Genomic DNA, 14,637 nt, shown 5'->3' on the forward strand with positions numbered 1-14,637 from the left:
GGGGTTTGTGTGTGCCATTCAACCTGGGCAGACCTCCTGTGCTATGGTGTCGGGGTGTGTGTAATTTACTTGCCAGCTGACTATCTCACCCACAGGGAGTCAGAAGGCCAGCTAGGTGAGAACTGATGCTACTGTGGGCCCAGGAGCCGCACAGTATGGGGCTTCTAATGGAAAAGACATAAACAGAAATACATTAAAAAAAACATAAAATACTGTAACAGGAATGCTTGAAAATGCATTACTGAAGCTTATAATTTTCAGAAAGTCAACATGTCAACGATTTGTCCCAAGAAAGAAGAAATAATGAGGTAATGGAAAATGAGAAAGCAAAGGAAATAAATCAAGAAAACAGAAACGCAAAAAACAATAGAGGAAAGGCAAAATAGTAACAGGAATAAATACCTTTTTGCAGACCTTTTGCAAATTTCACTCTGTTTTGAGGCTATGTTTTGCTGTGTTAGAGGAATTGGTCAGTTGGACTGCCCACAATTTTGGTACAAAAAAGAAATGTCTCAACCACATCATGAATGAAGCTAAGATGGTGAACAGGAAATATTATAACTACTATAAACATCAGCATCTCTATTTAGCTCGAAACACAAGTGAGCTGTTAGATTGGTTGTACACACTTATTGTAACTCTTAATCATCTGTAGTGATACCTTGTCTACTGTTAGAGCTTCCCTGGCTGTTATCCTTATGCTTCAGGTTTCACTTAACTTTAATTTTGATAGTGCAGGAATAATTTTTTATAGATAAACTGACTATAAGTTTTTTCTATGTGCATGTGTACATGTGTGTCACAGGGACACTTCTGGCCACAGCAATGGCAACAGAAGGTCTCCCCTGTTTTGCTTTTTTCCTTTTCAAGCTGTCTCTTTGCCCCCACCTCCACTGCATCCCCTGCACAAACACACACATACACACATGCACCTTCCCGGGCTGCTGGTTTCTGCCCATACTCCCCCTTTGCACGCAGGCTTGTGTGCAAAAGGCCAGCTGATGGCAATATGTGTATGTGTGTTAAGAGAGGCCAGAACAGTACACATATACAGTATAGTGTATTATTTGACATAATAGGTAGTGGAATGGAGGAAAAGCACAGCTTTTGAATGGCAGCTGACCATACAGGCATGAAATGAAGAGAGAACTTAAAAAATGCATTGTATCAACAATCTGAGCCTTAAATATCAAGTGAACTATTTGGTTTACACTAGACTGATCAGCTGTTGAGCAGAGGTTTCAGTCATGTGTTATGCAGCTGTCTGATCTTTCCGGCTGTGAAGACCACTTAAGATACTGAAATATAAACATGTTAGAGGAGGATGTTGACCCTGATGGCTTAGATAACTGGGTACCAAGAGGTACCCTAATTGAGCACCATGTTAGGCTCAAAAATATTTTTACAACTACATAAGGAACTAAGGAAAAAAGACAAAACCAAGAATATTTAATAACTTAATTACCCTTTACTGAATCCTTGTGGCTAACACAACTGCTTCACTGCTTCACATAGAAATAAAATATAAAAATTGTAAGCCTTATTCCCTAATTAAACCCTTACTCAAAAAGCCTAGTCTTGATCCAGGAGTCTTGGCTAATTATAGACCAATATCCAACCTACCATTTGTTTCTAAAATCCTTGAAAAAGCTGTTGCTAAGCAGCTATCAGACCACTTTCACAGGAATGAACTATTTGAATATTTTCAATCAGGATTTAGAGCACATCATAGTACAGAAAACAGTACTGTTAAGTCACCAACGATCTAGCCTTAGATAATGCGCTTGTTTCTATATTTGTCCTCCTAGACCTTACTGCTGCATTCGACACTATTGACCATAACATCTTATTATAGAGCTTGGAGCATATGACTGGTATCAGAGGAACAGCATTAAAATGGTTCCAATCCTATTTATCAGACAGATTCCAGTTTGTTCATGTCCATGATGAACCTTCCACACGCACAAACGTTAGTTACGGAGTTCCACAAGGTTCTGTGCTAAGACCGATTCTCTTCACCCTGTACATGCTTCCTTTAGGCAATGTCATTAGGAAGCACTCTATTAATTACCACTGGTATGCAGATGACACTCAGCTGTATCTATCTATGAAACCTGTTAACACAAACCAGTTAACCAGACTTCAAACGTGTCTAACTGACATAAAGGCCTGGATGACCAGTAACTTTCTACTTTTAAATTCAGAGAAAACAGAAGTTATTGTATTTGGGCCTAAAAACTTCAGAAATAGTTTTTCTAAAATTATAGCTACTTTGGATGGCATAGGCTTGTCCTCCAGCACTACTGTGAAAAACCTTGGAATTATTTTTGACCAGGACATGTCCTTTAACTCACACATAAAATAAATCTCTAGAACTGCCTTTTTCACTTGCACAACATTGCCAAAATTAGGAACATCCTGTCTCAAAATGACGCAAAAAAACTAGTCCATGTATTTGTTACCTCAAGGCTAGATTACTGTAACTCATTACTATCTGGATGTCCCAGTATCTCCATAAAAAGCTTCCAGTTAATACAGAATGCTGCAGCCAGAGTCCTGACAGGAACTGGCAAGAGAGATCATATTTCTCCTATATTAGCTTCTCTTCATTGGCTCCCTGTAAAGTACAGAATAGAATTTAAAATCCTTCTTCTCACATACAAATCCCTTCATGATCAAGCTCCTTCATACCTTAAAGACCTCATAGTACCATATTATCCCAATAGACCACTTCACTCTCAGAGTGCAGGTATACTTGTGGTTCCCAGAGTTCCCAGAGTTTCTGCCTCCCAGAGAATGGGAGGCAGAGCCTTTAGCTATCAAGCTCCTTTCCTGTGGAACCAGCTCCCAGTCTGGGTTCAGGAGGCAGACACTCTCTGTACTTTTAAGGCTAGACTTAAAACCTTCCATTTTGATAAAGCATATAGTTACCTGAACCATCCCTTAGTTATACTGCCCTAGACTGCCCAAGGACCATCAGTGCACTGAGCTCCCCTACCCTAACACTCCCCTCCCTTCCCTTCCCCTCTCTTCCTCTCCTCCCCACTCACATGTATATTCCACCATTGAATGTCACTAACTTTGTGCTCTCTCTCTCCCCTAGTCTCTCTCTGTTCTCTCACTATACCTTCTGCAGTTGTCCCCGGTCCTGGAGCTGTATAACGCTGATGTGCAGCTACTGGCCCCACTAACCTGCAATGTCTATTTGTTGTTTATTGTTGTTGTTCTTACCTCTCTGCTCTATCCACTCACCCCAACCGGTCGAGGTAGATGGCCGCCCAAACTGAGCCTGGTTCTGCTAGAGCTTTTTTCCCGTTAAAGGGAATTTTTCCTCTCCACTGTTGCCAAGTGCTTGCTCATAAGGGATTTGTTGGGTTTTTTTTTGTTTTTGTAAAGTGCCTTGAGATGATTTGTATTGTGATTTGGTGCTATACAAATGAATTGAATTGAATTGAATTATTGTCAGAGTTTTGACAAGTGCTGAGTTATTCCATTAACTGAAAATTAATTGAGTCCAGGTTATTAAACACATGGAGAGTTTTGGTTATTTATCATATTAAATGGTCCATTTACTGGAGAGTCATGCTTTGTTAACTTTTAATGGGGAACCACTGGTTTCTTCTGCATTGTATTTTATAACCCAAGTCTCCAGGGGCCTCAATGTTCCTGGTTTATATTTGGGCGCATTAGCTGGATTTTCTTTTACAAATTTACCTGCTGTATAAGGTAGGGTTATTTCATTATAGGAGAACTGTAATTCAGTAACCAAGAATTATTTTCATTAGCAGTATGCCTGGCATTTATTTTTCTGCATAATCAATTGAGTGTTCAGAATGGAAAATACCAAAAATGGGAAAAATGCTCATAATTGTCCCCTGAAACCCCAACCAAAATATTCTAACTTCTTTAGAGTTTATGATCGCAGAAAATTGCCTATTTATATTTCAAGAAGGAAATATTTTTCTATCTACTGAAAACAGCTGCCTGCTGTAGTCGAAAACGAAACTAGGACAGTGGTGAGTGAACCATAAGAGTGACAAGTTGGGCCGGACAGGTAAGCAGTGAGCTAAACTTACTAAAATCTTGTGTTATTTCACATTTGATACCCCAATCTGAAAAAAAAAAATATAAAGTTGTTGAACAAAACATTTTTCATCCTGGCAACTTTACCTTGTATCCATCTGTCCATAAACCTTCACTGCCTGTGCTCAAAGCTTCACCTGAATCTCGCGATGGTTGGCTTATTAGCCGACAGGGACAAACGGGATGTTGGAATGGGAAGATGAGAGAGTGGAGGAGAACCAGACTCCGAGCTGAGTCCTTTAAAACCGAAAAACGGAAGGACGGGTAGAGACGGTAATGTATATCTATGCGCTTGCATGCGTGCGTGCGTGCGTGCATGTATGGGCGCGGGCACGCGCGCGCGCGACGGCAAGGGGGGGCGGGGTGCCGTTTCTCTGGGTGACGTCACAAGCCTCCCTGAAAGTCAAATCAGCCGTTGGCTGCGGTAACGGCTGCGTTTCGTAGTTTCTCGGAAATCCGTTTGATGCATTAAACGACTGTTTCGGTTACAGCCACGGTTTGGCTTGCAGTCCAGTATAGCTACTACCCAGAGGGGAAGAAAAAACAAAACAAAAATAACAAAACAAATCATAACCTTAGCGGTTTATGAACAGCCGGTGCACGGGAGTACCAACGCACCTGCCGCTACAGGTAATGCTGTTAGGTAGCCACGCTGTTGTGACAGTAAACATGAAACCCGCTAAAGCTAAGCTAAGCTAGAGAATGTCTGTTTAAGATAACGTCAGTGATGTCCTGTGTTTGGTGTTAGCGCAGTCTGTCTCCCTGTCTTGTTTAAGCGTAGCGTTAATGTTTTCAAATTAATTTTGTTGTGTTTGCCACACGTCGGTTGCAGCCATGCAACGTCGGTTTTAGCAACGTGACGCTAGATGATGCAGCGCTGCAGTGGTGCAACGGAATTAACCTAACATTAGAGTTAGTGCAGCTTAAGGCACCTGTTTTCTATTTGAGCGTTTTCTTATCATATTAATTTATGTTTCTATGCCACTACATTCAGAGGGATAATGTGCCTTTTACACACTAAGTTAGCTGTTGCTAGATACACTTTTTCATGTAAAACGAATAAACAGGTGACTAATCAATTACCTCTGTCAATCTACAGGAATCTTAACTCTGGGTAATTGTTTAAGACAGCTTTCACGCAAAAATGACAGGCATTTCATGGTTTCTTAAATGAGTATTTTCTGCTTTTGCTTTTTTAAAAATTATTTTCTATAATTTTTAATAATGATGACCGTTGGACTGTTTATTTGACAAAACAAACATTGTGAAATGTCATTTTGGGCTGTAAGTGATGACATTTTTCACTATTTTTGGAAGTTTTACAAACCAATTAAATAATGAAGTAATCAAGAAAAGAATCATTAATTCACACTAACTTTTGATACTTTAAGAACATTTTGCTTATAATAACTGTGTACTTCTATTTAAGCAAACTTATGAACAAACATTTCTCTGTAGAACAGTGTTTTTATGCTGGTGTTATTACTTTTACTTAAATAATTGACATCAACACCTCATCGACTACTAACTGTGTGTCCTAGTATTTATAGGTCACATTAATTCTGACAGGTTAAAAAACTCACAACATGCAACACTCAGAACAAGATTTTATATCAGTAGTGCTGATGCTTTGGGGATCCATCTACCCACCCTTTATATTATGTCATTGTTTTATAACTATAATAGGGATAGACAGCAAAGTAGGCCTGTCTATGTTTGTGACTGAACAAGTGAGGTGGCCAGATGTGATTCGGAGGGTATGTCAGGCTCATGACAGAAAATGAGATATATAATGATAATGATATGAATTAGATAGACTCAGGAAAGACTGCTCCTGTGAGTAGGGCTGGTTGTTGCACCTCAGTAATGTACTTTTTTGGTATTAAATCAGACAGAAATGATTAATCACATCTGTTTAGTACTAACAGCTGGGATCAAATGTTTGGTCGGTTTTGTAATCTTATTCACATAATTTCTATTTGTCAAACGAAAGGATGGCTGCAGAAAACACATTTAAATTTCTTAAAGTAAGGCACCAAAAAGTATTTTCACAAGTACTGCATCAGGGTATTTCAAATTATACCAGTCCGAAGCACAAAGATTTTCAAATGACTCTATTGCTCTATCCTTACACCCTGCCCACTCAGGCTGTGTAGTGTAAGTAGCATATCTGCAGCTCCTTGTACACATGATGTGTTCAGCACCTGCAGTATTTTGTGGTCACTTGTGTTTTGGCAGTCACTATATATATGGCTTAAAACGTGGAAAATAGACTTGAATTTTTAGTATGGACAGTGCTAGTGAATTGCAGGCTCTTAACTCCATTAGCCTGTGTGTGTAGACAGCTATATTGATTAAGATAGAAGTGTACTTGCTCTGTCAGACGTGGTGATGGACAACTGAAAATGTGGTCGAAATGCATTCTGTGTTAGTGGATTGTAATACTTGAGCCTTGGCTTGCCTTTTAGGAAGCGAACTGTGGATTCCTGATGCTAGCCAGGGTTTATGTGAGGATAGAGTTTGGAGTGAGAAGAGGTGAAGTGAGGTGAGATGTGCTGTCGTGACTGGAGGTGGCCACACATAAACCTAGTGGATTGCTACATTGTCAGGGAGTCTCCAGTCTTTCTGTGTTCAGTAAGACTGAGGATGTTGTTTGAAGAAAAACTGAAATGGCAATACAGTATTGGGAAAAACACTTTCACAACCAGTGGGCCCTCCCACTTGGCAGCTCTGCTGCCTTGCAGTGTTGCTTGATACATCTAGACTGTTTAATGGTCCCTGTCTGGTTGCTGCCTTCTAATTTTCATTTCTGAATATCTCTTTTTCTCTGGATATTGTTTTCAGTGATTCCGTGTTTCCTTCTCACTATCTGTTTTTTGTCTTTCTTGTTGCCTTGTTATTGTATAATAAAGGTTGTCTAGCAGGTTCTTCCCCTGGTTTGTTGGTTCATCATGTCAGTGGATATCTCCATAGCAACAGCTGCCCTGCTGAAAAGGGGTTGCCACTGTCTGGACATTCTGCTCCCATCCCCTCCTCTCCCCTTCCATCCACTCCTCTCCTCTCCTCTCCTCTCCTCTCCTCTCCTCTCCTCTCCTCTCCTCTCCTCTCCTCTCCTCTCCTCTCCTCTCCTCTCTCATCCCCTCTCATCCCCTCCTCCTCCATCTTATCCTGTCATCTTCTCTTTTCTCCTCTACTAATTGTGATCAGTGCAGATCAGTGTTAAGGTTTAATCCAGAATTGTACACTGCCTATAAAAAAAGACTTTAATCACCTTGGACATAATTTCTAGGACTTGGTATCATTGAATTTTTCTCTAAATCCATCATCCAAGTTTCAGTGTCCATACTACAATTATGCATTTTTGAAGTCTGAAAGTATGATCTAAACACAAGTAGTCATATAACAAACTTTCTCTAAAAATTAAAGTCCAAAACTAGTTTAAATGTTTAAAATCTGAATAAGCAATATTGGAGGTCTGAAAAGGCATATGATAGCCTCTTTTGATTTTTCCTTATCAGAGACAAACATCTTGTTAATAACTGAAAGCTTTTGTATTAGAGCTGGGATGGGGGAAAGATCAATTTATTAAATGTGAGAAATCAAGATTATCATTTTGGCACACATACAGACCATAAATTAAAAAAAAAGATCTTAACTAAGTGCACTTGTAACCAAAAGCACAACTGTAGAGTTGTAGTCTGCGTTTGTTCATCTGATTTCAGATTGGTCACTACTTTGCTGTCTCAACACTGAAAATAGCTTCATTCCATTTACTAGGGGGTGTGTGTGTGTGTGTGTGTGTGTGTGTGTGTGTGTGTGTGTGTGTGTGTGTGTGTGTGTGTGTGTGTGTGAGAGTGTGTGTGAGGGCGTCTGTGTGTGTGTGAGGGCGTCTGTGTGTGTGTGAGGGCGTCTGTGTGTGTGTGAGGGCGTCTGTGTGTGAGGGCGTCTGTTCCAGCCTTCGTTATGACTCTGCAGTCCCTCCAAGTGTCGGCACCAGTGCAGACACTAGCTGATCTGAATACTGATTTCCAGCTAGATAGCTTTGACTGCTAACCTAGCCGCTGTAGTGCTGATCTCCATTCAAGCTGAGCAGTGTGCCGTTGTTGCGTGTTGTGTAATACAGTGTAGTAGGGTGCATTTGAGGTGAACGCGGCAGCTATGCAGAGAGGGGAGAGAGAGAGGGGAGGGAGAGTGGGAGTGAGACGACAGAGAGGTGCAGAGATTTGGGCAGAGAGAAAGAGTGTGAGAGCATCCCTAACTCCCGTTGTTGCTATTTATAGCCAAGCCCTACTCCACAGTCCTGAGATCTTCTCCCACCTCCCACATACAGTCAGACAAATCAGCCTACACACACGTTGACAAAATAATTTGGCATGCAGAAATATACCGAGCACAGAAAGGTAGGCTGACTTTTATGCATAGCACAACCTGATCACCAGAAAAAGTATATGAATGAATGAAAGGCAGAGTTCAAAGATATTTGTTTGGCAATCAAGGTCAGTTTTTGCTTTATCAAGAGCATGGCAATAATTCATCCTGTTTACTAGAGAAAGTGCTAGAGATAGAAAGAGGAACTGTGTGTATGATTGGATGGTGGGAGAGGGGAGGGAGCATTTGTCCTCACAATAACTAGTTGTTTGTCTTGTCAGGTTGTATAAAAGAGCTTTAGAGGGAAAGAGAGGGAGCAGCAGAGGAGGAGAAAAATAAACCCATGCCTTTCTTTATTTTTTTTTCTCCTTTTACTTCCTTTACAGGCTGACTCACTGCTGGTGAGGCAGAAGGTCTGGAGAGGGAACGAGAGAGGACGAGGAGGAAGTGGAGGAGGAGGGGGAGAAGAAGAAGAAGAAGCAGGGAGGGAGGCAGGGAGATAAGCCACAACAGGAAGCAAAACGACACACACGTACACATACACACAGCGTTTCTGTGTGTGTGTGTGTGAGAGAGAGAGACTGCGTGAATAAGAGGGTGAACGAGAAAGGAAGGAAGGGAGGGAGAGTGACGCGGAGGCTGGGAGAGCCGGCCCCCCCTCCTCTCCTCCTCTCCCTCTCTTTCGCTCCTCTCCTCTCCTCCCCTCCTCCCTCTCTCTCTCTGTGGAGCAGGCGTGTAGCGGCATCAGACTCGGCGTGAAGGAACCATGAGCGATGTCACCATCGTTAGAGAGGGATGGCTCCAAAAACGGGGTAAGTACATTCAATACATCTCTTCTTCTTCTCCCCTCCTTCCTGCCTCTGTTTTCTATCCTCTTCTTCTCTGCCTCTTGTCTAGACTGAGGGCCTGGCCGTGCCTGTCCACATGTGCCAGTGGGAGGATGTGAGTGTTTGCGATTGAGTGTGTATGATCACATGGATGTCTGATTGCTTAGTGTGCGAGTGTATACATATGTGAGTTTGCCCTCACAGGGATATGTCTCCTTATTAGGAGCTTGTCTGACTTGTTTGTTTGCTAAGCCTCTATGTACTTTAGTCAGGTTGTGTCTGGAAAAAGTGTGTGCATCAGTATATACATGTATTTGCATGTGTTCGGTTAATAAGATCTCCCAGGCCTGTAGTTACCCTGCTGGTGCATAGTATTCTGTGGAGCTAGTGTTAATAGTGGTCTATAGGATTAAGTTCGCTCTGTCTCTCTAAGGTGTTATTTAGTGTGGTTGTCTTAACTTGGTAGAAAATCATGAATGGTGTCACTGGTCATATGACATGACATTGAATGCTTGGTTGGGTGGAGTTAAGGGACACCAATAGCACATGCTGTTTTTTGCCAAATGAATGGGAATTAGCAAAAAAAAAAAAAAAAAAAGTCATAGAAGTACATAAAGGGAAGATGAAAAATAATTTGTATCATAGTGCTGAATTGAACCAGAAGCTATCAAAATGATATACAGTCCTGTACCTCTATATACATATTGCCAACTGTAAGGCTCTTTATGGCTTTATATTTTTTCTAACAAATTGATATTTCCTGGGGTTGTATATCTGCTGTTGCTGATTACTCCAGGTATAAGTGCATGTATATTTAAATGTGTGTTTTTAGAGTGCACCTCAGGGGTAGAACAAGGGGGATTTCCAGACTTTAAGCCAATGAGCATCATCTTCCTTTCGGTGTGATGGTGTCTAGGAATGTGTAACACAAACTGTTGAACAGGAAGTGACATCGATACATAACAGAGAGCAGGCTTCTGGGTAGTGTAGGCAAACACTATGGCACAGCAGGAGAACATGTTGTATTTACAGAGTATTCCTTACTACGTACAGTGGATGCACTCTCACTATCACAGACACATATGCCAACAGTAACCACTCTGTAATGCTGAAATAGAGGGCAGGGTCTTTTGTCTGTGTGTGCCAGCATGCGTGTGTGATCCTCAGACAGTCGTCTGTGCATATTAAGAGGAACACATCGCCCCCAGTCACGACACAGTGCTAGCAGCATTCGTTGGTGTGTCAGAGAGATAGAGGTTGTAGGGAAGGCGGGGAGGTGTTTGTGTCAGGAATATGAATGTTTGTCTGCATCATATGCTAAATCTTTGCCTGTGTTGCGTGTGCAGAGAGGAGCAGGGTCGGGGTGCTGACTCACTGCCCAGGTCGTGATACAGCAAAGACTGCAGTCTTAGTCATTAGACAGCTTTTTACTGAATCGCAGCAGCGAGAGAGAGTGAGAACAGTAGTGAAACCTCTACACACACATACAAACTCTTTGTACAGATGAGAAAATATTTAGTTTTGATTTGACTGTCTGGAAGATCCTTTACTAACTCCTCTAACAAAAATGCATATAGTTTTCAATTGAGAAATATGAAAACAGTGACTCAAAAAATAAACAAAAAGACTGAATGAGTGGAAGATTACAAAGAAAGGCTGGTGAAATAGCTGGGAAGATAAGACAGGACAAGACATATTCATGTTTCTCAGATACCTCCAAGCTAAACTGAAAAATGTAAAATGAATGTCAGCAATTATCTAAATAACTGCCAAGTTCTTGTCTGTTGTTTGCCTATTAAACCTTGCATTTTAAATGAGCAGTAAAATATCAGATTATTTTCATGTTAGTAATGGGATATGTCATGGTAATATAGTTTTTCAATTCTTGTTTGTGTATCCAGGTGAATATTTGTTAAAACAGTTTGCATTTTGGTTAGTTGATTTTAGGTTGGAATAATTAGTTACATCTTTGTCTGAAACAGCTGTTAAGCATTTCTTTCCATATACTTAAAAGCAAAATAATGTTTCTGTTTCCAGGGCAATATGTGTTTACATGTATTTCACATGTGCTCTACTGGTGATGGACTGGGTGTTCAGGACTTGCTGTGTGTGATGTACAGCTCACACATCTTTCAGGTATAAAAGAGCTGTACATAGAGGAAACATTTCTACCTATTATATGAACTCAAGGTTTGCTCATTACCACCAGTTAATCCTCATCCTGCAACACAGAGACGAACCTCAGGATGATCATCTCTGCAAAGTACAGTACAGTGTGTCCTCAGATGACCCAGCCTTTCTTTCACTGCTCACTTGCCCAGTACTGTGGTGATGATTTCCTTCCTCCTTTCATTAAATCAGAGAGGGGAGTGTGTTTAGCAGCATCATTTCTGGATCTTTGTGAATAAGGAACAGTGCATAAACATTTAAAAGCAGCAGACTTGGAAGCACACCAAATTTTTAACCAATATTTTGAAATGTGTCATTCTGTTCTGAATTATTAACACTAAATGATTCAAAAGATTTTTGGATGAAAGATGTTCGAAAATCTGGTGATGACATGAGCTACAGGGGCAGCCTTGAAGGGTAATTGTTCTGTGTTAAATGCTGTTTGTTGATGAACATCAGCTGTTGCTCTCCATTCAGTCTGCAGAAGTTACATTTTTTTACTGCACCTTAAAAACCAGAATTTGAAGTGAACTTTACTTTTGCCTAGGTCAGCAGTTTACCTTCTCTCAACCCATGTGAGGCCGCAGAGGTCACAGTCGGCCAGTGTAGCTGAGGATACTGTTTCCTCCACCAGCATCAGCCCACACAGCAGTCAGCACAACAGATGGCAGAGAGGAGGAGAAACACTGGAGGAGAGAGACAGGGAGAACACCATCATCGTTTAGACCGTCTAACCCCCAGAAGTGTTTCTCTACAAAGCTACTAATCAGCTGAGATATAATCACAATGGAAGAAGTCTTATTAGTTTAATTTTTGAAATTGCATAGGATCAATGATATTGATCCCCAGTAGGTTTTGAACAATCAACCATACCCGATGTCACAAAGTTTTGATAATAGGCTATAGCAGTTCGCAATTGCATTTGTCGAACAAGTTGTGTGTTTCTTATGTTGTGGAGAAAAACTAAGCATCGTTTTAATTTTGACAAAGCAGTTCTTACAATGGGTCAGTGCACACATTCAGGTTAAAGTTGAGGTTAAATCGGTTACACCAATTTACAAAAAATCTTCTGTGGCCGCTCTAATGAAGGTTTAAAGTATGTTTGAGGTTAAAAGCCCTTTACACATGGTATTATTAATGCAAATCTGCCATGACCATACAGTAAAAGACACTGGAAAATCCACTACAAATTTACATAGGTTGGGGATTGGGAGTAGTTCTTTTGTTCTTTCTGGAAGCTGCAGTGGAAGTTGCTGTCTTTAATTGAATTTTGTGAGGCAACAGTGCTAACCACCTCACACCATTACAAATTCATATTAATGTGATTTTACATCAGACATTATTCAATTACATAAGTAAGAAATGACACTGCACCATCCCACACATTGAAATGTTTTCTTTGCATACCTTACTGTGGATGTGCATCTTGAGATCTGCTCTACTCTTACTCCTCATGTCTATATGTTATTTGTTACCAAATTAAATCCATAAAATGCAGAATCCCACAGTATGGGTTCTTTTACTATTGAGACTGTCAGGAAGTGATTCCATTATATTTTTGATATAGATATGTGAAAATATATTGTCCCAAGCTGTCATTCAGTGCATCTTGCCATGATTGTATGATAGACACTGAGATAAAATGTGCTCACTATCTCTACAACTTAATTCCTTTTGGACAGTTTGTGCTATACTCTATATGTTAAACTGCTGTGGGATTCATTGGGTGCAGTGCAGTGAGGTAGCCATCTTGGCTCAGTGAGTTCAGTGAGTTCAGTGTTTCTGGAGACTGGCTGGCTGGCTAGATCAGGTGGCAGTGCCAGATCTCTGATATCAATCAACAGCCGCTGCTGCTGCTGCTGCCGCCACTGTCTGCTGTGTCGCCCTTCTACTCTCCTCCTTGTCTGTCCTGCCGCTGCTGTAGAGCCTGTCAACACAACTCGCCTCTTTTATTGTAATTCTCACTCTCTTTCTGTCTGTAAATGTATCTCCCTGTACTCTTTGTATCCCCTGTGCTTCTCAAACTCACATACAGGGTATGTAGTATACAGGGCATTAGCAGACAAGCAGACAGTGCAAGCTTTGTTATGAATGGCATCCTCTTGCACATCCGGAGGAAGTGTACGCTTCAGTGTGGCTTTACAAACTGTCTCCATTGTCCTAAGAATGACTCACTCTACACTGCAGAGAATGGCAGTCAGCCAGACAGTCAGACAGACCAACAGCAAGGTGTAAACAGACAGACTAGTCTGCAGAGCCTACAGACAAACAGCACAGGAAAGACGGGCAGAGAGACAAATAGTCTGTGACAGATACAGCCAGCACAGAACAGAGGCAGACAACTTGCCAGTACAGAAGATAACCTGCAACTAGCAGGTACACACACTGAATGAAATACAGTTGGATAACATACATAAGAAGACAGCAACTGGTCACATTTGAGTTTAAGTGAATATGATTTCTTTTGCAGACATATTCAGTAGAGTATTCAGATAATTAAACCTTAAATATAAATTCAAGTCCAAAAATTCTAGCACTAGTCAAGAATCTGAACTTATGTGACAAAGTCACCAATTTAGGCTGCAGCAGAGAAGAATGTCTTTATGTGGTCAATGCATTTCAGGATGTGCTGTGCTGGCATTAGTGTGACTAATTGACTAACTAACTGGTATATTTTTCACATATTTCCCATCTTCTTGCTATTTTGAATGTTGTGACTTCCTTAAACTGCTATGTATTTAAAAAGAAAATTCAGAATCTTCAAATATAATGTGAAATCCAGTGCCCTGAAGCAAAACAACTCTCTAAGTCAGCCAGTAAGATCAGTGTAAGTGGTAGGAAGCATCCTTGTAAAGGCCATGCAAACAGAGAGATGGATTAATGGATGGTTGAGTGAATGAACTAATGTAGAGTGAAGCAGTCATGGGTAAAAGAATGGATGGATCAATGAATGGAGTGCCGATCACTGCAGAGGAAAAACTTGGACAGAGGAAGAGAGAAGGAGTGACAAGAAAGGTTTAAATGAGATTAGTCTGTGACCATTAGCCATTGAAATGCTGACCTCATAAATTTTGTCATTGGATGGATACATGTGCATATATTCACACATCAACACTTTTGAAGATTATTGCTGCCATTATTATTTAATTATAGCCATTATCACCCAGAGGATGATGTCATTTAATGTTAT

The 14,637-nt window shown here is 40.8% G+C and overlaps 1 protein-coding gene across 2 annotated transcripts in view; it reads left to right on the forward strand.

Annotated features, from left to right (window-relative positions):
* The first annotated feature begins 4,457 nt into the window (after positions 1–4,457).
* akt3a (v-akt murine thymoma viral oncogene homolog 3a) overlaps positions 4,458–14,637 on the forward strand; it is a 47,999-nt gene continuing 37,819 nt past the window's right edge. For both annotated transcript variants that reach the window (XM_026309426.2, XM_026309427.2), the window contains exons 1-2: positions 4,458–4,713; positions 8,838–9,263. In XM_026309426.2, coding sequence (XP_026165211.1) covers positions 9,218–9,263 — 46 coding nt within the window. In that variant the 5' untranslated portion in view covers positions 4,458–4,713; positions 8,838–9,217. The remainder of the gene's footprint in view (positions 4,714–8,837; positions 9,264–14,637) is intronic.

Source organism: Mastacembelus armatus, chromosome 15, assembly GCF_900324485.2.
Source record: "Mastacembelus armatus chromosome 15, fMasArm1.2, whole genome shotgun sequence".
In the NCBI taxonomy this organism is placed as follows: Eukaryota; Metazoa; Chordata; class Actinopteri; order Synbranchiformes; family Mastacembelidae; genus Mastacembelus; species Mastacembelus armatus.